Source organism: Lygodium microphyllum, chromosome 13 (assembly GCF_053477565.2).
Source record: "Lygodium microphyllum isolate KBCC chromosome 13, Lygodium_microphyllum_v1.1.10, whole genome shotgun sequence".
NCBI lineage: Eukaryota > Viridiplantae > Streptophyta > Polypodiopsida > Schizaeales > Lygodiaceae > Lygodium > Lygodium microphyllum.
This window is the reverse complement of record NC_141147.1, coordinates 100,891,900-100,916,902: the sequence shown is the minus strand read 5'-3', so window position 1 is coordinate 100,916,902 and position 25,003 is coordinate 100,891,900. Positions and strand designations below refer to the sequence as shown.

The 25,003-nt window shown below is 42.4% G+C and overlaps 1 protein-coding gene across 1 annotated transcript in view; it reads left to right on the top strand.

The window, feature by feature from the left end:
• LOC148026974 (triacylglycerol lipase OBL1-like) overlaps positions 1–12,110 on the top strand; it is a 30,228-nt gene extending 18,118 nt beyond the window's left edge. Inside the window, exons 6-8 of the mRNA XM_087690364.1 lie at positions 11,122–11,321; positions 11,773–11,911; positions 12,000–12,110. Coding sequence (XP_087546490.1) covers positions 11,122–11,321; positions 11,773–11,911; positions 12,000–12,110 — 450 coding nt within the window. The remainder of the gene's footprint in view (positions 1–11,121; positions 11,322–11,772; positions 11,912–11,999) is intronic.
• The last annotated feature ends 12,893 nt before the right edge of the window (positions 12,111–25,003 follow it).

Here is a 25,003-nt window from a genome sequence, read left to right as displayed (position 1 = left end):
AGAGAGAAAAGTAAATAGAACCTTATAATAAGCTCATCCTAGGCTCATAGGGGTTAGGCTGATCCTCAACAAACCTAAGGGATATATGGCTAGAGAGCCCTAGCATACTTGTGCCTCCTAGCATAATGTTCTTCTTGCAAAGAGACCTCTCATACATGGGGCTTGTCCTAGCCTCCACCACGCAAATATACAACGAAGGCAATCAGCCTATCAATATGAAAAACATTCATTTTTCATAATGTAAATCCAAAAATAACTTTGGATATTCCATAAAAATCAATCTCTTCTTAAAAAGACAAATACAAAAAATTAAAACAGCATCATTCATATGCTTTGCAAAACTAAAATGGCATCATCACAAGATCTCTTAGGAAACTCATCTTCAACTATCAATTTTAATTAATAAATATAATATAAAATCACTTGCAAGGAAGAACACTCTTTTTTCATTAACCCTCTTTCTTCCTTAGAATAGTCTTAGGAACAAATTACTGCTCTAACAAGTATATATTTGAGCATGATAACTATTTTAAGGTTTATTCCATGAGTAGTAGTAGTATATATGCAACCATCAAGCTAGAGATCATGCTTTGGGATCTGTGGAGGTCCCAATCTCATGCCGTCATAGAGATTTTAGTATGCAATAGTGTGGAGAGAAGATGGGCGAGTTGTAAATGGTAAAGGAGAATTCTATTGATGATGAAGAGAAGATGAGGTGAATCGCCAATCCTATTCTTAGTGAGTGCAAGCTACCCATAGTCATAGTCGTCGTGGTTGTGGTCGTGGTCATGGTCGTGGTCGTGGTCATGGTCGTAGTCATGGTCGTAGTCATAGTCATAGTCGTAGTCGTAGTCGTAGTCGTAGTGGTGGTCATGGTGGTCGTGGTCATAGTCGTAGCCGTGGTCGTGGTCGTGGTCATAGTCATCGTGGTCGTGGTCCTGGTCGTGGTCGTGTCCGTGGTCATAGTCATAGTCCTAGTCATAGTTGTGGTCGTGGTCGTCGTAGTCATGGTCGTGTTCGTAGTTGTAGCCGTGATCGTGGTCATGGTCGTAGTCATAGTTGTGGTCGTAGTCATCGTGGTCGTGGTTGTGGTCGTGGTCGTGGTCATGGTCCATGGCGTTCTACGAAGAAATGACATTTCATCCTTAGCTTACTCGTCCCCGGCCGCTACAAAGTCAAAAATATGGACGTGTATATTTGTCCATTACTCAATGAGCTTAAGATTTTGTGGGAGGAGGGGGTCACCGTGCAAGATAAGAGCGAGCGCGATGGTCAGCAGTCTGCCAATATTCAAACCATTCTCATGTGGACAATGCATGACTTTCTGAGATTCGGAGAGTACTTAGGTGAATAGGCCTCCATTCTTATTGGTAATATCTATATTTTATCTAGTTCAAGCTTGTATTCATTGGGTCGTGGTGTTGGAATACGTGTGGTTACCTTAGGTTATCATGCATGTCCATTGTGCGGGCCACAGTTAGACTCCTCAAGGTCATGAACCATGAAGAAGATGGTATATCAAGGATACGCCGCTTTCTTGCCAGAGAATCATGAACTCAAGGAAGGTTTTCTTGGACGAACTCCAACATGTATGAACACCGCAAGCTGGTATGAGCTGAAAATGGTCCACGCGGAGTCACATCCAAACGGAATGCGGCGGTTCTCAGTTTTCTACGAGCTGCCATATTGGACCCACTTACAGGTCAACCACTTGCTAGATCCCATGCATATTTTCAAGAATGTGGGCAGCTTACTATGGGACCACATCATAGGAAAGAAAGACACTATAGGGGCACAAATGGATTTGAAGGAGGTAGGTAAGATGGAGGCGCTTTGGCCGCAATCGAGTGTTGATGGTCGCGTGCAGCTACCTCACTGTCGTGCTGGTGTGCATTCGAGCCGTAAACACCTCCATTTTTATTGTGCATCTGTGTTATCTTTTCGTGTGTGTTTCAGTTTGTATGCATGTTGTGTGTGTGTCAGAAAAATATGAAAAACTGATGCCAAAGAGTAATATTATGTTGTCAATTTCAATGATGAATTCCAAGAAAAGTGCAGGATACCGTGGAATCAAATGAAGCTTTGTAGAAGCCGACATTTAGGCTATGAAGATAAAGGTTGCACGTGAACAAGGCCTGCTGGACTCATTATGCACAAGAATCGTCGTCACAAGGGATGAAAACATAAAGAAAACACTGGACCCTCTCTCTGCATTAACAAATCGTGATACATTGGCAAAAACTATATATTCTCGCCTATTTGATTGGCTTGTCTACAAGGTGAATAAGTCAATAGGTCAGGATCTGGATTCAAAGACCTTAATAGATGTTCTTGATATTTATGGATTTGAAAGCTTCAAGACCAACAGTTTTGAGCAGCTTTGTATCAATCTTACGAATGAAAAGCTGCAACAACATTTCAATCAGCATGTGTTTAAAATGGAGCAGGAAGAGTACACAAAGGAAGAAATAAATTGGAGCTACATTGAATTTGTTGATAATCAGGACGTGTTGGATATGATAGAAAAGAAACCTTTGGGAATAATTGCTCTACTGGATGAAGCCTGCATGTTTCCAAAAGCGACACATGAGACATTTGCAGGGAAGCTTTTATGGATTTTTCTCAAGGAAAGGAAACTAATTCTTCCGTGCTAAAAGATGAGAAATCCAAGTTCCATCTAAAAACGGCGGCATAATTGCTTATGTGTGATGAAAAAAGTGTTGTTGGAACTCGACAGATCTTTCGGGGTACATGGCACCGAAAAAGGAATCAATGGAAAAAGCTAGCCGGATTCGGATGCAGGGAGATCGCGGAGCTTCTTCGGAGGGGTACTGACAATGCGGACATGAAGCTGATCGATGAGATTAACCAAGGAGCTCTGTGACATCGAAGGAGGGGAAACGAGAAAAAGTGAACAATGCAAAAGGCTGTTGTGTCAGAGAAGGCAGTGCTGAGCACAGAGCTAAGATAGAATAGTGGAACAGGAGCGGGAAGAACAGCAATCTTCAGCATATGTTAATGCCAATGGAGGTTATGGGCAATACCAGTAATTTGATTGCGAAGGTGGTTTCAAATTTATCAAGTGCTATCTGTCAGCGTCTGTTTCTTTGCTGTCTGCTGCGCTGACGATATTTCTCATGATGATGATGCCGCTCCCAAACAGCCTGGATGCGATAACAAATTCTAGTTGGTTAAAGTTCTTTATTCAGTAGATGAGAAAGCCACCAGAGAATTGGTGGGTTTGAGCGCCAGGTTTGGTGCTACATTGGCTAAAAGCTAAGCAGAGGCAACAACTGCATTTTTGGTGTTGGCAAATCCTGTAGATAGCTGTTCAAATTTCTCTACCCAGAGTACAGGATATGCTGCTTTGGCTGCCCGAGGAAATTGCACTTTCACCCAAAAAGCGCGAGAGTCTCAAGCAGCTGGAGCTATAGCATTGCTTGTAATCAATGATCAAGAAGAACTGTATAAGATGGTATGTTCGGATGCTGACACTTACACAGATATAACAATACCCTTTGTCCTTTGGCCGGTTCATCAGCTCCCTTGCCCTGATTGTGCCTTCAATCCGCTGCCATGTTCGGTAGCCGCCCCAGCCGCGCAGAAGGGATAATAGCAAGTATTATGATATCCTAGGCATCTCCAAATCCTGCTCCCAGCATGAGCTGAAGAAAGCCTACTATAAGGTGGCCATAAAAAACCATCCATACAAAGACTGAGATCCAGATGTATGCATCGAAATATGTTTCTGAGATCTGGGGGCTTCTTGGGAGGTTGCCACGAGTTTTACTGCTGCTACTTAAAGTGAACGACTGTTTACGAGCTGTGGACCATGTAGACTTGTATGTCCTTTTTACAGGGAACAACTTGATAAGCCACACACACTTATACATACCCCTGGTGGAAGCCCTCTAACTCATATACTTCAAGTGTTTGTTACAGCTATTTGGAGATGGAACAAAGCAGCACCTCTTGATGACACACTTCTGCATGAAATACATGAATAAAATTTCACCCAGGTTTATGGGAGTTCAGTAATGCTGAGGTACAGGTGGCCCTTGATGTTGCTCTGATTTATACATGGGCTTGAAAACTAATTGTGAACCTTCTGTTGTCTACCTTTGTTAGCGGCCTGAAAGTTTAAGCTTGCTTAAGAGCCTTGGAGTAAAGCCAAAAGTTACATGCTGAAGGACTTGAACAAAATTTGTTTGTTGGCAGTTTCTTTGTTGTAACTCTACGAACTTGATAAGCAATATAGTGTTCTTTGGCATAAAAAATTGAGATCTTCTTGTTAGCCTCTTTCCTTGCTGTATCTTGAACCCCGTGTTCTGCAGCTCTTGCACGATCTCTATGGCATTTCTGGTGAACCCGACGTGAAAGCGCTGCATCAATTTTCAGCAAGATTGGGAGACTCGCAAGAAGAGATGACGGACGAGAATGTCATGAAGCATCTGTTTCAGTCATTTACAACCTATATGCAGCAGCAAGCTCACGCGAAACGCGATAGTGATGCCATGGATGCCTTGAAAGCTGTCCAACAGGAGATGAAGCAGTTCAACAGCCAACAAGTTTCAACGTACTTGCATTTGTATGAAGAAAAGATGAAGTTTTTTGGGGTTTCTCAAGATGTTTGGAGCCGCTACTTCTTGCAGATCGTGGTGTGCGCTCTTGAAGTCCGAATTTCAGAAATTCAAGGAACACATGCTGGTTGGACAGAGTTTAAGAAGGCATTAAAAGATGAATATTTCTTGGAGGATACAGGTCTTATGAACCGCATGAATTTCTTAGCATGGGTTTCTATGCCTAATAAGGGACTTTCAGTTACCGCACTTCTGCAAGAGTTTGAGAGCCGCTATGATCAGTTGGATGGAACTGAGCAACAAGCTTTGGAGATGCAGAAAGTGGAATTATTTTTACAAGATGCTGATGCTGATTTACAGGAAAAGTTGGATGATCTATTGGAAGATCACGCTACTGATTCACGTTTAAAGACCGAGTGGAGACATGTCATTGATGCTGTGAATGCACTTGTTAAGAAGCAGCGCAGGAGGGTACGATTGCATCGTAGTACAGGATCTGCTTCTGAAAAATCCTTGGAGACCTCTACTTCTACCCTTGCTGCAAGTTCTATGCCTAAGCCTGCTCCTCCTATTGTAAATCCACCAGTTCCTGCTACTCCAATGCCCTTATCCGTAGATGATGTTATTAAAGGCTTGGCAGATTTGACGATAGAGACACTCAAAGCTGAAGTTGAAAAGTTAAAAGAGCAATTTATGTCAGTACCTGCTGTAGCACCTGCTTTAGTGACTACTTTTCCAGCTGGCCAAAGAAAAGGGAGACGATGTATTTGGTGCGATAGTACAGAGCACCAACACTGCAAAGATTGTGATGCTTTTCAGGAAGCGCGTAAGAAGAACGTAGTGTTTTGGGGACAAGATGGGAAGATATGGCTGACAGAGACTGGTGCTCCTCTTGAAACGAACTTTGGTAAGGGAGGCATGAAGAAGCTCGTTGATGATATGGCTGCGCGATCAGCTTATGAGAGTGTTAGAGGAGATGCTTCAGCTTATGGAGTCCAGCTTGAGCAGAAATCAGATGGAGACTCTGCCTTATGGTCCTCCACCTTGGAGATAGCGAGAAGAGGGAAAGTTCAGGCATCCACTATGACTTGTGTGGCTCTAGCATTCGAGGAGAAATGGGATGGGATTCTCCTGTTGACAGGTATTTTATTTTTGCTTATATGGCGAAAACACAGGGTTTAGATGCCATGGTTGAGGAAAAGAGAAGAAGAGATGAGGAGGGTCTCAGCACCTCCAAAAAGACTAGAGGGGGTGACTTTGTTTCACCACCTGTTACAGCTCCACCTATGACGAGTTCTCTAGCTCAATCAGGTCCTGAACAACCTATGGCAGACAAGCAGATGAAAGAAAAGAGACAACCAAGAAAGGAGCCAGGATTCAAGCTCTTGTCAGACCTTGATATGCAGACGGATATGAGTAAGATTTTTCATGAAAGAATTTTAAATAGTGAAGTCACTTTTACTGTTGGAGAAGCTCTTGGGATTGCTAGAAGGGAAATACAAGATCAGATGCAGGATCTTTTGCGGAGGAAACAATATGCAATGGAAGGACCTGCTTTACAGGGGTTATGGCATGGAGCTCTTGGGGAAGAGCATGATGATGCAGTGATGGTTGAGAATGCTTCTATCAATCCGCAGTTGGAGAAAATAGTTCAGCCTATGCAGTATGAAGATGATGATACCCCTATCCTCATTCCTCGGAGGCATTTTTCACGCAGTCATTGGACTAGAGCAACCACTGAGACGGTGTTAAGGATTGGAGAGAAACAGATTCCTTTGGTCGCTTTAGTCGATCATGGTTCTGAGATTAATCTTATTGCTCGAGGTGTTTATGAGAGTGGCAAGTTGCCTATGGATGCAGAGCATGGCTGGCGCATGAGAGCAGCCAATAATACTTCTAGTGATATGTATGCTCCTTGTCCGAGCATCAGAATTTCTATTGGTAATGTTGAAGAGGATTATCATTGCTTTGCTCAGGATTCTTGCTCTTATCCGATTATTCTTGAAAATCTTTCATTACAGAAGCAAGAATGGAGTGATGGATGATGGTTCAGCCTATGCACGGATACGTAGTAAGGATGGTATGCGAGCTGTTCAATTTATGACTGTTGGAGTAAATCATCTGAGAAACACGGACTCCTTGCGTGAGGCACCACTACCTGCGAAGGAGTTGGATTTTCATTAGGTACCGTTGTCTTGCGAGACGCTAGTGGTACGGAGCGAAGAAAAGAGGAGATCTCGCCTCCTGGCAGCCCATCTTTCTCCACTAATTTTGTTGGTTTTTCTTCAGATAGTTCAGTGAGTTATCAGAAAATTTCAGATTTGTCTAGAGCTGCCAGGCAGTACATTGGTCGAAAGGAGAGAGAGTTGAAGACTGCAGGTATTTTGCAAGCAGAAGAGCATGTGGATGGGCTGTATGAAGGAATGTCTTAGGCAGATACATTGTCTGAGATGGAAAATATGCTGAAAACTGATGTATGTAAGGGTTCAAAGATCATACCTGTGCAAACCTTGGATATGTATCAGGAAATTTCTGATTTTATACTGAAAACAGAGATAGAGGCTGAGAAAACTCAGCAAACCGAATCTATGGCTGATCTTGATCAGCTTTCAGAGTTGCAGAGGGATGAAACCTTTCAGCCAGCAGAGTTAAATGCTGGAAAAATTCAGCATATAGAGTATGAGGCTGCATCATGGCAGTCCATAGAGCAGAGGGCTGAAACCATTCAGCCAACAGAGTTTAATGCTGAAAAATTTCAGCATACAGAGTTTCAGACTACACCCATGCAGTCCATAGAGCAAAGGGCTGAAATCTTTCAGCCAACAGAGTTGAGAGTTACTGAAAATTTGCAGAAATTGCAGCAAAGAAAAGAGTGCTTGACTGATGCCAAGGTTGACACGAAGTATAAAACAGTTGATAAGAAGGTTAAGCCGGTTGCAGGGCCACTTCCTCTTGATAGTGATGAACAGATAGAAAAAGTTATGAAGCAGCCTATGTTGAGAGATCCTGCAAATATTGGACATGAATTTACAGCTGAAACTCTTGCAGAATTGAAGATTGGAAATGATGATTTCTTGCTTCCAGTGGAAAAAGAATGTTTTAGAGAGATGCTTGGACGACATGGTAAGGCATTTGCTTTCTTTCCTCATGAAATTGGCTGCATTAGTCCCGAATTGGTTGCACCTATGGTCATCTTCACTGTTCCTCATGTGCCATGGAATATACGTCCTATACCTGTGCCTAGAGTACACTTGCCAAAGCTAATAGAGTTGCTGAATGAGAAGATTAAGATGGGAATTTTGGAACCCTCTTCTGCGCCCTATTCTAACAGGTGGTTTACTGTACCAAAGAAGAATGGTACCTTGAGATGTATTCAGGATATGCAGCCCGTGAATAAAGTGACAATCAGGAATGTGGGAACAGGTCCAGTTGTGGATGAGTTTGCTGAGGCTTTTGCAGGACGAGCCATCTATTCCCTAGGTGACTTGTATTTTGGTTATGACCAGTTTCAGCTTGCCTTGGAAAGCAGGGATATTACTACTATGCGGACACCTATTGGTCTTGTGAGGATGTGTACCTTGCCTCAAGGTGCCACTAATTCACTTGCTCATATGATGAATGCTATGCATAGAGTTCTGCGAGACTATATTCCACAATATACCATGCCTTTCTTAGCTGGTGTGCCTATTAAGGGTTGTGCAGAAGAAGAAAAGAATGAGAGTCTTGATTTGCAAGGCTGTAGACAGTTTGTGGTGGCTGAACACTTGGTTGCTTGTGCGAAAATATGGACACGATTAGAGGAAGTGAATTTGACTCTTTCAAGGCTGAAATCTGTCTTTGGTGTTAATGAAGTCATCATAGTTGGGCATATGGTTGGTTATTATGGCAGGAAGCCTTCACCTGCAAAGGTGGATGTGATAAGCAGGATTGCAGAGTATTGCTTGACTACTTCAGAGGTGCGGAGATTTGTGGGAGCTTGTGTATTTTACATGATTTGGATTCCTCATTTTACTCACATAGCAGATGTTCTTTATCAGCTGCTTCGAAAGGGGCAGAAATTTCATTGGGATGAGAAGCATTCAAAAGCCATGCGTAAACTTAAGAAGCTGTTGCAGTCAGCTTCTACTCTTCGCAAGGCGGATTATCAGTGTGGACGGCCAATCATGTTGACAGTTGATACCAGCCCTATTGGCATAGGATGGGCAGTGGGACAGGATGATGCTGATGGAAACAAATATGCAATCGGCTTTGGAGCTGAAGTTCTTAATGAGTGGCAGAGGAGATATCCGCAGATTAAAAGAGAGTTGTGGGGAGTAGTCACTGCACTGAAGTGTGATAAAGGGTATTTTATTAGTGCTTCAGTTGTTGTGGAAACAGATTGCTTGCCTTTGCTTGGCATGATTACTAGCTGTTCGACTCTAGATATAGCGATGCTTCGGTGGATTGCCTACATCAAATCATTGAATCTAGAATTTCGACACATAGCAGGAAAAGATAATCCTGTTGCTGACATGCTGTCTAGAGCGAGATATAAGGATGAGGAGTCAATGCTTGCAAAAGATGATGAGACAGAGTTTGCAGCTTCTGTCCTTGTTCATGATTGTCATGTATCTACTATTGAAGCCTTTACTGAAGAACTCTATGTTGACGAGTGGCTGCAAATTGGTCAGTATCTGAGTTCATTGACTCGAAGAGCTGATTGGACAGATGATGTATTCAAGAAAATCAGAAGAAAGGCTTATGGGTATTTCTTGAAAGATGGTTTTCTTTGGAAGCACCCAAAGAAGAGAGGCGGCCTACCCTTGAGAGTAGTTTGTGAGGCAACGATGCGAATACAAATTATGTGAGAGTTTCATGAGAGTTCTTGGGCAGGACACAGAGGTGTGTGGGCTACCTATGAGAAAATCAAAGAAAGATACTGGTGGAAAGGGATGTATAAGGATGTTTCCCACTTTGTGGAGACTTGCAGGGATTGTCAGCTTTACTCTTTAGTGTGGCATCGTGATGAGTTGCATCCGACCTATCCACTATGTATGCATTATAAGTGGGTGGTAGACTTGGTTACTTTGCCAGTGGGACTTTGGCAGATGAGATATCTTGTCTTGGCCAGGGAGGATCTTACAAACTATGTTGAAGACAGATCTATCCGGATGAAGACCACCACTACAATATGTAAATTCTTGTTGGAAGAAATATTTTGCAGGTATGGATGTATAGGCAAGATTACAGCTGATCATGGAGAGCTAGATGCAGACGAAGCTAGAGAATTTTTATCACGGCTTGGGATTAAGTTGGCTCTTACACATAGCGTGACTACTGGATATATGCCTACAGAGTTGATGTATGGGCAAAAACCTGTCATGCCTATTGAAATTTGTGCTCTCACATGGAGTGCTCTTCCATGGCATGAGAATTTATCAAGAGAGGAGCTTCTAGCTCTTCGGATTCGACAACTAGAGAGAAGGGCAGAAGATATGCAGCTAGCAGTTGATCGTTTGAAGGCAGCCCAACTTAGAAACAAGGACAGGTTTGATTTCACGCATCGCTTGAGGCCTAGAGCCATAAAAGAAGGAGATTGGGTTCTAGTCTATGACAGTAGCCTAGAGAATCAGCATAGTAGCATGAGAAAAATGGTTCAAAGATGGTTTGGACCATATGAGGTGAAACAGGTTTTTGACAATGCTACCTATGAGTTGGCTGAATTGGATGGGACGATATTGAGGGTCCCCATTACTGGAAAACGAGTCAAGATTTTCAAGAGAAGAGAAGATGACGAGTATGCACTTGAAGCATTGGAAGAAGAAGAGCAGTTAGAAGAAATTCTAGCAGAAGAAGCAGAAAATATGGATGACGAAGCTGATGGAGAAACAGGTCTACCAAAAACTGATGAAGGACTGGACCTGTTTGTGGACTTGGATGATCCTGGATAGTTGGCTCATCCGGAGGATGCGCAGGTTTAGAGGGGGTGGATGTCGTGCTGCTGCGCATACGAGCCGTAAACACCTCCATTTTTGTTGTGCATCTGTGTTATCTTTTCGTGTGTGTTTCAGTTTGTATGCATGTTGTGTGTGTGTCAGAAAAATATGAAAAACTGATGCCAAAGAGTAATATTATGTTGTCAATTTCAATGATGAATTCCAAGAAAAGTGCAGGATACCATGGAATCAAATGAAGCTTTGTAGAAGCCGACATTTAAGCTATGAAGATAAAGGTTGCACGTGAACAAGGCCTATTGGACTCATTATGCACAAGAATCGTCGTCACAAGGGATGAAAACATAAAGAAAACAATGGACCCTCTCTCTGCATTAACAAATCGTGATACATTGGCAAAAACTATATATTCTCGTCTATTTGATTGGCTTGTCTACAAGGTGAATAAGTCAATAGGTCAAGATCTGGATTCAAAGACCTTAATAGGTGTTCTTGATATTTATGGATTTGAAAGCTTCAAGACCAACAGTTTTGAGAACCTTTGTATCAATCTTACGAATGAAAAGCTGCAACAACATTTCAATCAACATGTGTTTAAAATGGAGCAGGAAGAGTACACAAAGGAAGAAATAAATTGGAGCTACATTGAATTTGTTGATAATCAGGACGTGTTGGATATGATAGAAAAGAAACATTTGGGAATAATTGCTCTACTGGATGAAGCCTGCATGTTTCCAAAAGCGACACATGAGACATTTGCAGGGAAGCTTTTATGGATTTTGCTCAAGGGAAGGAAACTAATTCTTCAGTGCTAAAAGAATGAGAAATCCAAGTTCCATCTAAAAACGGCGGCAGAATTACTGATCTGTGATGAAAAAAGCGCTGCTAGAACTCTGCAGATCTTTCGGGGTACATGGCACCGAAAAAGGAATCAACGGAAAAAGCTAGCCTGATTCGGATGCAGGGAGATCGCGGAGCTTCTTCGGAGGGGTACTGACAATGCGGACATGAAGCTGATCGATGAGATTAACCAAGGAGCTTTGTGACATCGAAGGAGGGGAAACGAGAAAAAGTGAACAATGCAAAAGGCTGTTGTGTCAGAGAAGGCAGTGCTGAGCACAGAGCTAAGATAGAATAGTGGAACAGGGAGCGGGAAGAACAGCAATCTTCAGCATATGTTAATGCCAATGGAGGTTATGGGCAATACCAGTAATTTGATTGCGAAGGTGGTTTCAATTTTATCAAGTGCTATCTGTCAGCGTCTGTTTCTTTGCTGTCTGCTGCGCTGACGATATTTCTCATGATGACGATGCCGCTCCCAAAATGCTTGGATGCGATAACAAATTCCAGTTGGTTAAAGTTCTTTATTCAGTAGATGAGAAAGCCACCAGAGAATTGGTGGGTTTGAGCGCCAGGTTTGGTGCTACATTGGCTAAAAGCTAAGCAGAGGCAACAACTTCATTTTTGGTGTTGGCAAATCCTGTAGATAGCTGTTCAAATTTCTCTACCCAGATTACAGGATATGCTGCTTTGGCTGCCCGAGGAAATTGCACTTTCACCCAAAAAGCGCGAGAGTCTCAAGCAGCTAGAGCTATAGCATTGCCTGTAATCAATGATCAAGAAGAACTGTATAAGATGGTCTGTTCGGATGCTGACACTTACACAGATATAACAATACCCTTTGTCCTTTGCCCGGTTCATCAGCTCCCTTGCCCTGATTATGCCTTTAATCCGCTGCCATGTTCGGTAGGCACCCCAGCCCCGCAGAAGGGATAATAGCAAGTATTATGACATCCTAGGTGTCTCAAAATCCTGCTCCCAGGATGAGCTGAAGAAAGCCTACTGTAAGGTGGCCATAAAAAACCATCCATACAAAGGTTGAGATCCAGATGTATGCATCGAAATATGTTTCTAAGATCTGGGGGCTTCTTGGGAGGTTGCCACGAGTTTTACTGCTACTGCTTAAAGTGAACGACTGTTTACGAGCTGTGGACCATGTAGACTTGTATGTCCTTTTTACAGGGAACAACTTGATAAGCCACACACACTTATACATACCCCTGGTGGAAGCCCTCTAACTCATATACTTCAAGTGTTTGTTACATTTGTTTGGAGATGGAGCAAAGCAGCACCTGTTGATGACACACTTCTGCATGAAATACATGAATAAAATTTCACCCAGGTTTATGGGAGTTCAGTAATGTTGAGGTACAGGTGGCCCTTGATGTTGCTCTGATTTATACATGGGCTTGAAGACTAATTGTGAACCTTCTGCTGTCTACCTTTGTTAGCGGCTTGAAAGTTTGAGCTTGCTTAAGAGCCTTGGAGTAAAGCCAAAAGTTACATGCTGAAGGACTTGAACAAAATTTGTTTGTTGGCAGTTTCTTTATTGTAACTCTACGAACTTGATAAGCAATATAGTGTTCTTTAATGGCATCAAAAATTGAGATCTTCTTGTTAGCCTCTTTCCTTGTTGTATCTTGAACCCTGTGTTTTGCAGCTCTTGCACGATCTCTACGACATTTCTGGTGAACCCGACGTGAAATTGCTGCGTCAGATTTCAGCAAGATGGGAGACTCGCAAGAAGAGATGACGGACGAGAATGTCATGAAGCATCTGTTTCAGTCATTTACAACCTATATGCAGCAGCAAGCTCACGCGAAACACGATAGTGATACCTTGAAAGCTGTCCAATAGGAGATGAAGCAGTTCAACAGCCAACAAGTTTCAACATACTTGCATTTGTATGAAGAAAAGATGATGTTTTTTGGGGTTTCTCAAGATGTTTGGAGCCGCTACTTCTTGCGGACCGTGGTGCGCGCTCTTGAAGTCCGAATTTCAGAAATTCAAGGAACACATGCTGGTTGGAGAGAGTTTAAGAAGGCATTAAAAGATGAATATTTCTTAGAGGATACACGTCTTATGAACCGCAGGAATTTCTTAGCATGGGTTTCTATGCCTAATAAGGGACTTTCAGTTACCGCCCTTCTGCGAGAGTTTGAGAGCCACTATGATCAGTTGGATGGAACTGAGCAACAAGCTTTGGAGATGCAGAAAGTGGAATTATTTTTACAAGCTGCTGATGCTGATTTACAGGAAAAGTTGAACGATCTTTTGGAAGATCAGGCTACTGATTCAGGTTTAAAGATCGAGTGGAGACATGTCATTGATGCTGTGAATGCGCTTGTTAAGAAGCAGTGCAGGAGGGTACGATTGCATCGTAATACAGGATCTGCTTCTGAAAAATCCTTGGAGACCTCTACTTCTACCCCTGCTGCAAGTTCTATGCCTAAGCCTACTCCTCCTGTTGTAAATCCACCAGTTCCTGCTGCTCCAGTGCCCTTATCCGTAGATGATGTTATTAAAGGCTTGGTAGATTTGATGATAGAGGCAGTCAAAGCTGAAGTTGGGAAGTTAAAAGAGCAACTTATGTCAGTACCTACTGTAGCACCTCCTCTAGTGACTGCTTTTCCAGCTGGCCAAAGAAAAGGGAGACGATGTATTTGGTGCGATAGTACAGAGCACCAACACTGTAGAGATTGTGATGCTTTTCAGGAAGTGCGTAAGAAGAACGTAGTGTTTTGGGGACAAGATGGGAAGATATGGCTGACAGAGACTGGTGCTCCTCTTGAAACGAACTTTGGTAACGGAGGCATGAAGAAGCTCGTTGATGATATGGCTGCGCGATCAGCTTATGAGAGTGTTAGAGGAGATGCTTCAGCTTATGGAGTCTAGCTTGAGCAGAAATCAGATGGAGACTCTACCTTATGGTCCTCCGCCTTGGAGATAGCGAGAAGAGGGAAAGTTCAAGCATCCACTATGACTTGTGTGGGCTCTAGCATTTGAGGAGAAACGGGATGGGATTCTCTTGTTGACAGGTATTCTATTTTTGCTTATATGACGAAACAACAGGGTTTAGATGCCATGGTTGAGGAAAAGAGAAGAAGAGATGAGGAGGGTCTCAGCACCTCCAAAAAGACTAGAGGGGGTGACTTTGTTTCACCACCTGTTACAGCTCCACCTATGACGAGTTCTCCAGCTCAATCAGGTCCTGAACAACCTATGGCAGACAAGCAGATGAAAGAAAAGAGACAACCAAGAAAGGAGCCAGGATTCAAGCTCTTGTCAGACCTTGATATGCAGACGGATATGAGTAAGATTTTTCATGAAAGAATTTTAAATAGTGAAGTCACTTTTACTATTGGAGAAGCCCTTGGGATTGCTAGAAGGGAAATACAAGATCAGATGCAGGATCTTTTGCGGAGGAAACGACATGCAATGGAAGGACCTGCTTTACACGGGTTATGGCATGGAGCTCTTGGGGAAGAGCATGATGATGCAGTGATGGTTGAGAATGCTTCTGTCAATCCGCAGTTGGAGAAAATAGTTCAGCCTATGCAATATGAAGATGATGATACCCCTATCCTCATTCCTTGCAGGCATTTTTCACACAGTCATTGGGCTAGAGCAACCACTGAGACGGTGGTAAGGATTGGAGAGAAACAGATTCCTTTGGTCGCTTTAGTCGATCATGGTTCTGAGATTAATCTTATTGCTCGAGGTGTTTATGAGAGTGGCAAGTTGCCTATGGATGCAGAGCATGGCTGGCACATGAGAGCAGCCAATAATACTTCTGGTGATATGTATGCTCCTTGTCCAAGCATCAGAATTTCTATTGGTAATGTTGAAGAGGATTATCATTGCTTTGTTCAGGATTCTTGCTCTTATCCGATTATTCTTGGACAACCTTTCATTACAGAAGTAAGAATAGAGACGAAAGTGATGGATGATGGTTCAGCCTATGCACGGATACGTAGTAAGGATGGTATGCGAGCTGTTCAGTTTATGACTGTTGGAGTAAATCATCCGAGAAACAGGGACTCCTTGCGTGAGGCACCACTACCTGCGAAGGAGTTGGATTTTCAATAGGTACCGCTGTCTTGCGAGACGCCAGTGGTACGGAGCGGAGAAAAGAGGAGATCTCGCCTCCTGGCAGCCCATCTTTCTCCACTAATTTTGTTGGTTTTTCTTCAGATAGTTCAGTGAGTTATCAGAAAATTTCAGATTTGTCTAGAGTTGCCAGGCAGTACATTGGTCGAAAGGAGAGAGAGTTGAAGACTGCAGGTATTTTGCAAGCAGAAGAGCATGTGGATGGGCTGTATGAAGGAATGTCTTAGGCAGATACATTGTCTGAGATGGAAAATATGCTGAAAACTGATGTATGTAAGGGTTCAAAGATCATACCTGTGCAAACCTTGGATATGTATCAGGAAATTTCTGATTTTATACTGAAAACAGAGATAGAGGCTGAGAAAACTCAGCAAACCGAATCTATGGCTGATCTTGATCAGCTTTCAGAGTTGCAGAGGGATGAAACCTTTCAGCCAGCAGAGTTAAATGCTGGAAAAATTCAGCATATAGAGTATGAGGCTGCATCATGGCAGTCCATAGAGCAGAGGGCTGAAACCATTCAGCCAACAGAGTTTAATGCTGAAAAATTTCAGCATACAGAGTTTCAGACTACACCCATGCAGTCCATAGAGCAAAGGGCTGAAATCTTTCAGCCAACAGAGTTGAGAGTTACTGAAAATTTGCAGAAATTGCAGCAAAGAAAAGAGTGCCTGACTGATGCCAAGGTTGACACGAAGTATAAAACAGTTGATAAGAAGGTTAAGCCGGTTGCAGGGCCACTTCCTCTTGATAGTGATGAACAGATAGAAAAAGTTATGAAGCAGCCTATGTTGAGAGATCCTGCAAATATTGGACATGAATTTACAGCTGAAACTCTTGCAGAATTGAAGATTGGAAATGATGATTTCTTGCTTCCAGTGGAAAAAGAATGTTTTAGAGAGATACTTGGACGACATGGTAAGGCATTTGCTTTCTTTTCTCATGAAATTGGGTGCATTAGTCCCGAATTGGTTGCGCCTATGGTCATCTTCACTGTTCCTCATGTGCCATGGAATATACGTCCTATACATGTGCCTAGAGCACACTTGCCAAATTTAATAGAGTTGCTGAATGAGAAGATTAAGATGGGAATTTTGGAACCCTCTTCTGCGCCCTATTCTAACAGGTGGTTTACTGTACCAAAGAAGAATGGTACCTTGAGATGTATTCAGGATATGCAGACCGTGAATAAAGTGACAATCAGGAATGTGGGAACAGGTCCAGTTGTGGATGAGTTTGCTAAGGCTTTTGCAGGACGAGCCATCTATTCCCTAGGTGACTTGTATTTTGGTTATGACCAGTTTCAGCTTGCCTTGGAAAGCAGGGATATTACTACTATGCGGACACCTATTGGTCTTGTGAGGATGTGTACCTTGCCTCAAGGTGCCACTAATTCACTTGCTCATATGATGAATGCTATGCATAGAGCTATTATCCCTTCTGCAGCTGGGGCGCCTACCAAACATGGTAGCGGATTGAAGGCACAATCAGGGTAAGGGAGCTGATGAACCGGAAGGGTATTGTTATATCTGTGTAAGTGTCAGCATCCGAATAGACCATCTTATACAGTTCTTCTTGATCATTGATTACAAGCAATGCTATAGCTCCAGCTGCTTGAGACTCTCGCACTTTTTGGGTGAGAGTGCAATTTCCTCGGGCAGCCAAAGCAGCATATCCTGTAATCTGGGTAGAGAAATTTGAACAGCTATCTGCAGAATTTGCCAACACCAGAAATGCAGTTATTGCCTCTGCTTTGCTTTTAGCCAATGTAGCACCAAACCAGGCGCTCAAACCCACCAATTCTCTGGTGGCTTTCTCATCTACTGAATAAAGAACTTTAACCAACTGGAAATTGTTATCGCATCCAGGCTGTTTGGGAGCGGCATCGTCATCATGAGAAATATCGTCAGCGCAGCAGACAGTAAATAAACAGACGCTGACAGATAGCACTTGATAAATTTGAAACCATCTTCGCAATCAAAGTACTGGTATTGCCCATAACCTCCATTGGCATTAACATATGCTGAAGATTGCTGTTCTTCCCGCTCCCTGTTCCACTATTCTATCTTAGCTCTGCGCTCAGCACTGCCTTCTCTGACACAACAACCTTTAGCATTGTTCACTTTTTCTCGTTTCCCCTCCTTCGATGTCACAGAGCTCCTTGGTTAATCTCATCAATCAGCTTCATGTCCGCATTATCAGCACCCCTCCGAAGAAGCTCCGCGATCTCCCTGCATCCGAATTAGGCTAGCTTTTTCCATTGATTCCTTTTTCGATGCCATGTACCCCGAAAGATCTGCTGAGTTCCAGCAGCGCTTTTTTCATCACACATCAGCAATTCTGCCGCCATTTTTAGATGGAACTTGGATTTCTCATCTTTTAGCACTGAAGAATTAGTTTCCTTCCCTTGAGCAAAATCCATAAAAGCTTCCCTGCAAATGTCTCATGTGTTGCTTTTGGAAACATGCAGGCTTCATCCAGTAGAGCAATTATTCCCAAAGGTTTCTTTTCTATCATATCCAACACGTCCTGATTATCAACAAATTCAATGTAGCTCCAATTTATTTCATCCTTTGTGTACTCTTCCTGCTCCAGATGTATGCATCGAAATATGTTTCTGAGATCTGGGGGCTTCTTGGGAGGTTGCCACGAGTTTTACTGATGCTCCTTAAAGTGAATGACTGTTTACGAGCTGTGGACCGTGTAGACTTGTATGTTCTTTTTACAGGGAACAACTTGATAAGCCACACACACTTATACATACCCTTGGTGGAAGCCCTCTAACTCATATACTTCAAGTGTTTGTTACAGCTCTTTAGAGATGGAACAAAGCAACACCTGTTGATGACACACTTCTGCATGAAATACATGAATAAAATTTCACCTAGGTTTATGGGAGTTCAGTAATGCTGAGGTACAGGTGGCCCTTAATGTTGCTCTGATTTATACATGGGCTTGAAGACTAATTGTGAACCTTCTGTTGTCTACCTTTGTTAGCGGCCTACAAGTTTGAGCTTGCTTAAGAGCCATGGAGTAAAGCCAAAAGTTACATGCTGAAGGACTTGAACAAAATTTGTTTGTTGGCAGTTTCTTTGTTGTAACTCTACGAACTTGATAAGCAATATAGTGTTCTTTGGCATCAAAAATTGAGATCTTCTTGTTAGCCTCTTTCCTTGCTGTATCTTGAACCCTGTGTTCTGCAGCTCTTGCACGATCTCTACGACATCGCGCTCCTTGGGTTTTGTCCACTAAAGAAGAGCGCATTGTGAAGCAAATAGTCAAGTCTATCTGCACTCCAATGGGTATGATGCGTTCTCTCAGGTCTGCATTTTCTAAAGACGACCGACTATCAGGGCTAAAATCCCATGACTGGCACAAGATATGTCAGATTTGTACTACAAATGGATTGTAATATGCGTGTGCATTTTGCTATTTGAAATGTAGCCATTATTCATAATGCTTTCTCATTCGTGGCAGTTTGTACTACCGATCACGATCGTAGGATGTCTTACTCCAGAAATACGTGGGGCCATTTACAAGTTATTGACTTTGGTACAATGGATCTCACAGAAGGAGATTAAGACATCCTCTATTGAATTCACAAGGCGGGGAGCAGTGAAGACGGTTTGTCTCTTTGAGAAATACCTTCCCACCAGCATGCTCATGATACAAATCCACCTTCTTGTGCATCTTGTAGATGAAGTGGGGATTGCTGGACCTGTTCATACGAGATGGATGTTCTTCTTGGAGTGCTTCGTGAAAACCCTGAAAGGCTTTGTGTGACAATGAGCTCGGCCAGAAGGTAGCATGGCTGAAGGTTGGTTGGTGTCTGAGGTGCTAGTGCATATTTCACATTGGCTACGAATGGTAGATCCAGACAATAAAATGCTATGGTCGCTGAAGGATGATAATAGACTGACTGGAGATGTGGTGGTTAGAAATGGGGTAGAAAAAAGAATGGATGCTACAATGGAGGAGAAGGTGAATCGCTTTTGTATGTTGCATCATGCCTCTATGGAGACGTGGCTCGCCAAGTACTAGATCGCTAGGTAAGATCGAGAGGAAGCGCGATCTGAATTTTGACGTAGTACGCGTCATCAACCAATTTGATATCCCGAGGCATGGAGGAGATGCCGCAGTTCATGTCAATGCGATGGTTGCATGGAGCTTTGACCAGCATCTCGCAAAGGGAGAGAGGTCTCAATGGAGGAGTGGGAATTCTCGAGGGGATGTAGTCCAAAGGTGATGAGGTGTTTAGGATTTGTCGTATCCATATTTTATATGCGACATTTGATTTGAGTGTTTCAATGTACAGTACAAAATATATAGTGCACCATGGTCGCGCGGATGGCATTTTCGTGTGGAGCGTATTGACAAAATGTGCTCCACAATGGACTGTGGTATCATGGCAAGGTTCGAGCAAGAGAGTTGGCGACGAGCAACGGATCCAAATACAGTTATAGATGAGATGGAGTATTTTGAAAACTTGCAAAGTATTGTTACGGTGGATTACCGTAGCTTCTCCATGATACTATTCGATGTGCAGTGGTTCAAAGTGGTACTTGGAGGAGCTGGAGCAACTGTTCGACAAGGTCCATTTGGATTTCTCGAAATAGATTTTGAAAAAAAATGGACGGATTTGTGTGACACCTTTGTGTTGTCGGCCCATTGTGAACAAGTGCATGGACTCATTTGTTTGTGAATTGTATTACAACATGATACATGTCACAATAGTTTAATCTCTCTTTTATGTGTTTGTAAACATGTAATCTTCTATCCAAACCCCCAACAACCTCGATGGTGGTATATTATACATTCATCTCCCCGAAGTGCGAGAGTATATGATCAAAGTGATGTTCCTAGCATAGATGAAGACAATATGCAAATAGAGGGGTCGATATTACAAGGGGTGGAGGCCACCGAAATCTTGGAGCCAGTATCGGCTAACAATGATGGAAATACAGGAGTCCAAGAATTCTTTGAGAACGAGGTGAACTCATCCTTTTGTGGTGACATGTCTATCGACCTTCCAGTGTATGTGGAGTTGTGTCAAGAGATTGACATGGGACCATAGGATACTTCATACTTGGAGCATCCACTTACTCAATTCGTTGATCAATCGCTTATAAGGGTACATAAGATATGCATTTTAAGTGAGGTCTTTTTTTAGGATTTGTATTACTGTGCTTTGTATGATTTAAATTGATTATTCTAACATCATTTTTTGTTTGTGCATGTGACATTTTCAAGATGAGTCAAGGGATGAGCGATGAGGAGTTACAGGATATCTTCACACGCATGTCTCCAGACTAGATCGCAAGATTCAAAGATATAGCAGACCAGGAGCTATCTCGATCTTGGTTAGGGCGCTCTACTAGATCTACTTCAGCGCAATCGGATGCTTCAGCTTCGAGCAGACGAGCTCGACGCTCTAGACTTGGGCCAAAGGGAGGGAGTGCTTCAGGGTCAGGGGGATGCTGCAGAGATACGGAGGTAGTGAGCCTGCGGTCAACACAGGATACATGTGCGACTCCTCGCTCTCATGGAGGTTACAGGGAGCATGGCTCAGGCTCAGGTGGATGCTATGGAAGCATGGACCCGGTGTCTCTGTCTCGTCGTTCAGCTGGAGTTGCATCACCTCTAGGATTTGTCACACCTGTGGGGACGTCTACTCCAATTACTCCGGCTTTTGCTCATCCGTCTGTAGGTGGCACCCTTATGGGTGCCACTCCGAGAGATATTACCCCGATTGGTACACCAAATGCACAGGGGTCTCTTGGATATGCCCAGGAGGGTGGTTGTAGATGGGACAGGACCCATCTTAGGCAGACCCCAGGGGGATATGCATATCTAGTCGATGATAGGTCAGGAGCCCCATCATCATGAATGATGAGGGGAGTAGGGTGATGGCTCGCATGAGAGAGTTGTGCCAACAAGTTTTTCATCACAACGTCTTAGATCATTGGAAGAACATACCGGAGGGGAGCAAGGTCTACATAGTAGCATCCTTGCATGAGGAGTTTTCGGTTCCAGCCTCAGTAGATAGATTTTCTAGGGACTGGATGATGGATTGCATGCGTGCATATATGCCACATACACAATCCGACACACGCAAGGCACCAAGAGTGGGGCTGCAAAGCCCGAGTGGTTAGACGCATACGACTAGCGCCGACTGAGGGAGGAGGCTACAGATTCTCCAGGATGTTGGAGTCAACAGTGCGAGGTGGCGAGGGCACGACTCGAGGCCGGAGTGGTCCACCATCTTGGGAGTGGTGGCCACAAGACATATTTGGAGGACTTTGTAAGTTTTTACTTTGTTTTACTTGTTTATTTTTTTGCAATATCCTTTGTACTGACAATCATGCTTCTAATAGTTAGTATTTTGTTTTCTTTGCAGCACTCCATTACGAATCACGATCCGACCGGCCTTGAGACCTAATATGCAGAGAGACATAGTCTCACTTTATGGATCCACCGATTGTATAGACGCGACGGCCCTGTAAGTCACTCATCTTTCTTGTCCATAGTTACTATGTTTAATTAGAATGCATTATTGTATGGTGGACTGATGTGTTGTTGTTTCTTTTTTTGCAGAGTTCGTTCGATACTCCTTTGTGGCGGGATGAGCTTTCGGATGGCGAGGATATGTAGCTCGCCCTTGGATCCCTGAAGCTGACACACCTTTATTTTTTTGTCACATGATCTGTGTAGACATTTTCTATGTATTAGTGATATCTTGTCATGATTGTACCAATCACTTTCATTATGCGATCATGTATTTATTTCATGTATCAATGTATTTATTGCATCTAGGTATCCAATAAAATGTAGGAAACTTATCCTGCTGGTGGACAAGGGCGTTGAGTGACGCTTTGCCTGCTGCCTTGTGCTTTGTCAGAGAACATAGCAAACACAAAGAGAGATTTCCCGGTGCTTTGGCTTTCATCAGAGTGTTTGATCAAAGCGAGAAGTCCGCCACATTGGATTGATTCCATGGACCGCGTCTTCCTCCATTTTGATAATGTCTCTCAAAGGACACATGATATAGACAATTCGTGCTAGTCACATGGCATGCACAATATGTAAATGAAAAGTACAATTAAAAAGTCTCAATCAACATTAATAAAACATGATTTTGAATGCTCGTAGGTCATAACATCAAATAGACAAATCCAATTTCAATCTCATGACTATATAGCTTACTATTAATACTTCAATCATAACATAGACATTTGATGATTGAGACATTGATGATATAAACCCCATTGCATAAGTATCAATCACATGAATCATTCTAGTAGGAACAATGAGCCCGTCTGCTCAATGAAATCCACAAGTGAACCGACAATAACATGAATCCGTTCAATCATTCTAGTGGCATTGCCCTTCTATTCTTTGCTCACTTCCAAATATCCCAAACATCATTCCAATCAATTTGAGAGCTCTCACGCGCATCAATGGATAGTAACATTAAGGCATCCAAAGTGTTGAGGCATAAGCCACATCTTGAGTTACTCTTTATCAAATTCTGCCTTGAAAATCCGTGCTTACAAGATGCTAGGATGACCGTGCTAGTCTACCATAGATGCATCATACTTGGATATAAATCCCACCATGTCTTTCTAATGTTGCAAACTTCCCAAGCATCATGCATACCTCTATTTCGAGCAACTCGATATAACATGCTAACAAAATCCTCCCATTCATTCATACACCTTCTAATGTCAACTGTCTGACTATCAACATTGAGTTTGTTGATTAGTCTTTCTAGTAACCATTGTTGAGTCATTTTATCCCGAACAATGGAATCCATATGATATGAAGGAGGATTGAATATCTTGAATGCATTGAATATTGATAAATCCTCAAACCTGCTAGTCGAACTAGCATCTAGAATGTTTTGCACATGTGCTCGTGCAATAGAGATACATTCAACTAGAGAACCTGTTTCTTCATTTGCATCACCTTCAAGGGATATATTCAAGTTTAATTCCTCATGCTCGCTTTCTGAATCACTTGTAGCCTTAGATTTTTCATTCTTTTTAGACACTTTGGGAGTTGGAATGTACTTCAATACATGTACATGTACAACACCATTAGGGTCCGTATACTCCAACTTTCCATTGCTTGCCATCTTTAGAAATTCAGTAAGATATTTTGACCCAATACCAAACTTATCATCATCAGATATAAGATATCTTTTTTTAAGTTTTTCAAAAGTAAGTCAATAAGTGCACCAATCATAGTGACATCCATCTCTTACCTTTGAAATTCTGAATTTAATTTATTCAACTCTGCAAGCACATCTCATAGAAGATGTATAATAAATTGCACCACAAAATTTGTAGCATATCCATACCACTTTTTCTCATGTATTTTCCATTGCTCAAGAATAACATGCATGATTTTCACAAACCTTTCCATGACTTGACTTCTGGAAAGCCATCGAACTGCATGAATTCGCAACATCTTTGCATCCATAATATCATACTCATGCATGATCTTCCATAGCTCCAAGTGTGGTGGTTTGTTGATCTACGTAACCATGCATACACTTTGTTTGCAACTTTATCAACAAAAGAAAATACATGAGGACGTGAAATAAATCCATCCTTTGTAGCCAATGCTTGTTAATGTGCAATACAATGTATGCCCATAATACGTGGAATTACTGCTTGAAAGTGTGTCACTTTGCCGTCCCATTATCCACTGACAATAATTGCGTAAAACTACAAATTGCATCTCCTTTGCCTCCATTGATGATATACAAAATATAAATAATCAAATGTTTCTCCAAGGTGCAATCACTGCTCTCATCAATGAGCATAGAAAAGAAGGTACTTTTACATACTTCTGCGTACATTTACTTCCTTACATGGTCTCCCATAGCCAATAACATCTCTCTTCGTGAAACTAGATTGACATATGATCCATATTCGTCGGATGTAGGCATATTTGGAGTGGAAATCTCTCTTTGCAACCTACACAATTGTGGATATTTCTCTAGTGGTAAATCGTCACATGCACAAAAGTATACAAGTTTTATACATGATATAATACGATTTAGCTCACTATGGACTATTGTGTCCACTCCATGATCCATAGGTCCTTTACCATCATTGCCAATTTTTGTCTTCACAATTTGAGCACGCATAACATTAATATGATCAGTAGTTTTTGCATGATCATTCAATGCAGCTAATTGGATGCTCTGAGAACCAACTTAAGTGTAGGTATTCACTTTACCAGCATCTTCACACCACTGACATTTTATCCTTTCTTCATTACACATGTTTTTGCATATATAAGCCCATGGATGAAGCAAAGTCCACTGGTGTCGCCACTTTCTTTTGACTCTTTTAGAAGAAGCATCACCACGAGATGAGCTCTTCATCTGATCATTTTCCACAATTACATTTTCATTCTCTATATTAGGTCCTTCTTGAGTTATATTGACACTAGATTCCCCTTGAGGTTTGTCATTATTGTCCCCCAACATCGTACCCTCTTGCCTTGCAAAAATATTTTGACTTCTAGAAA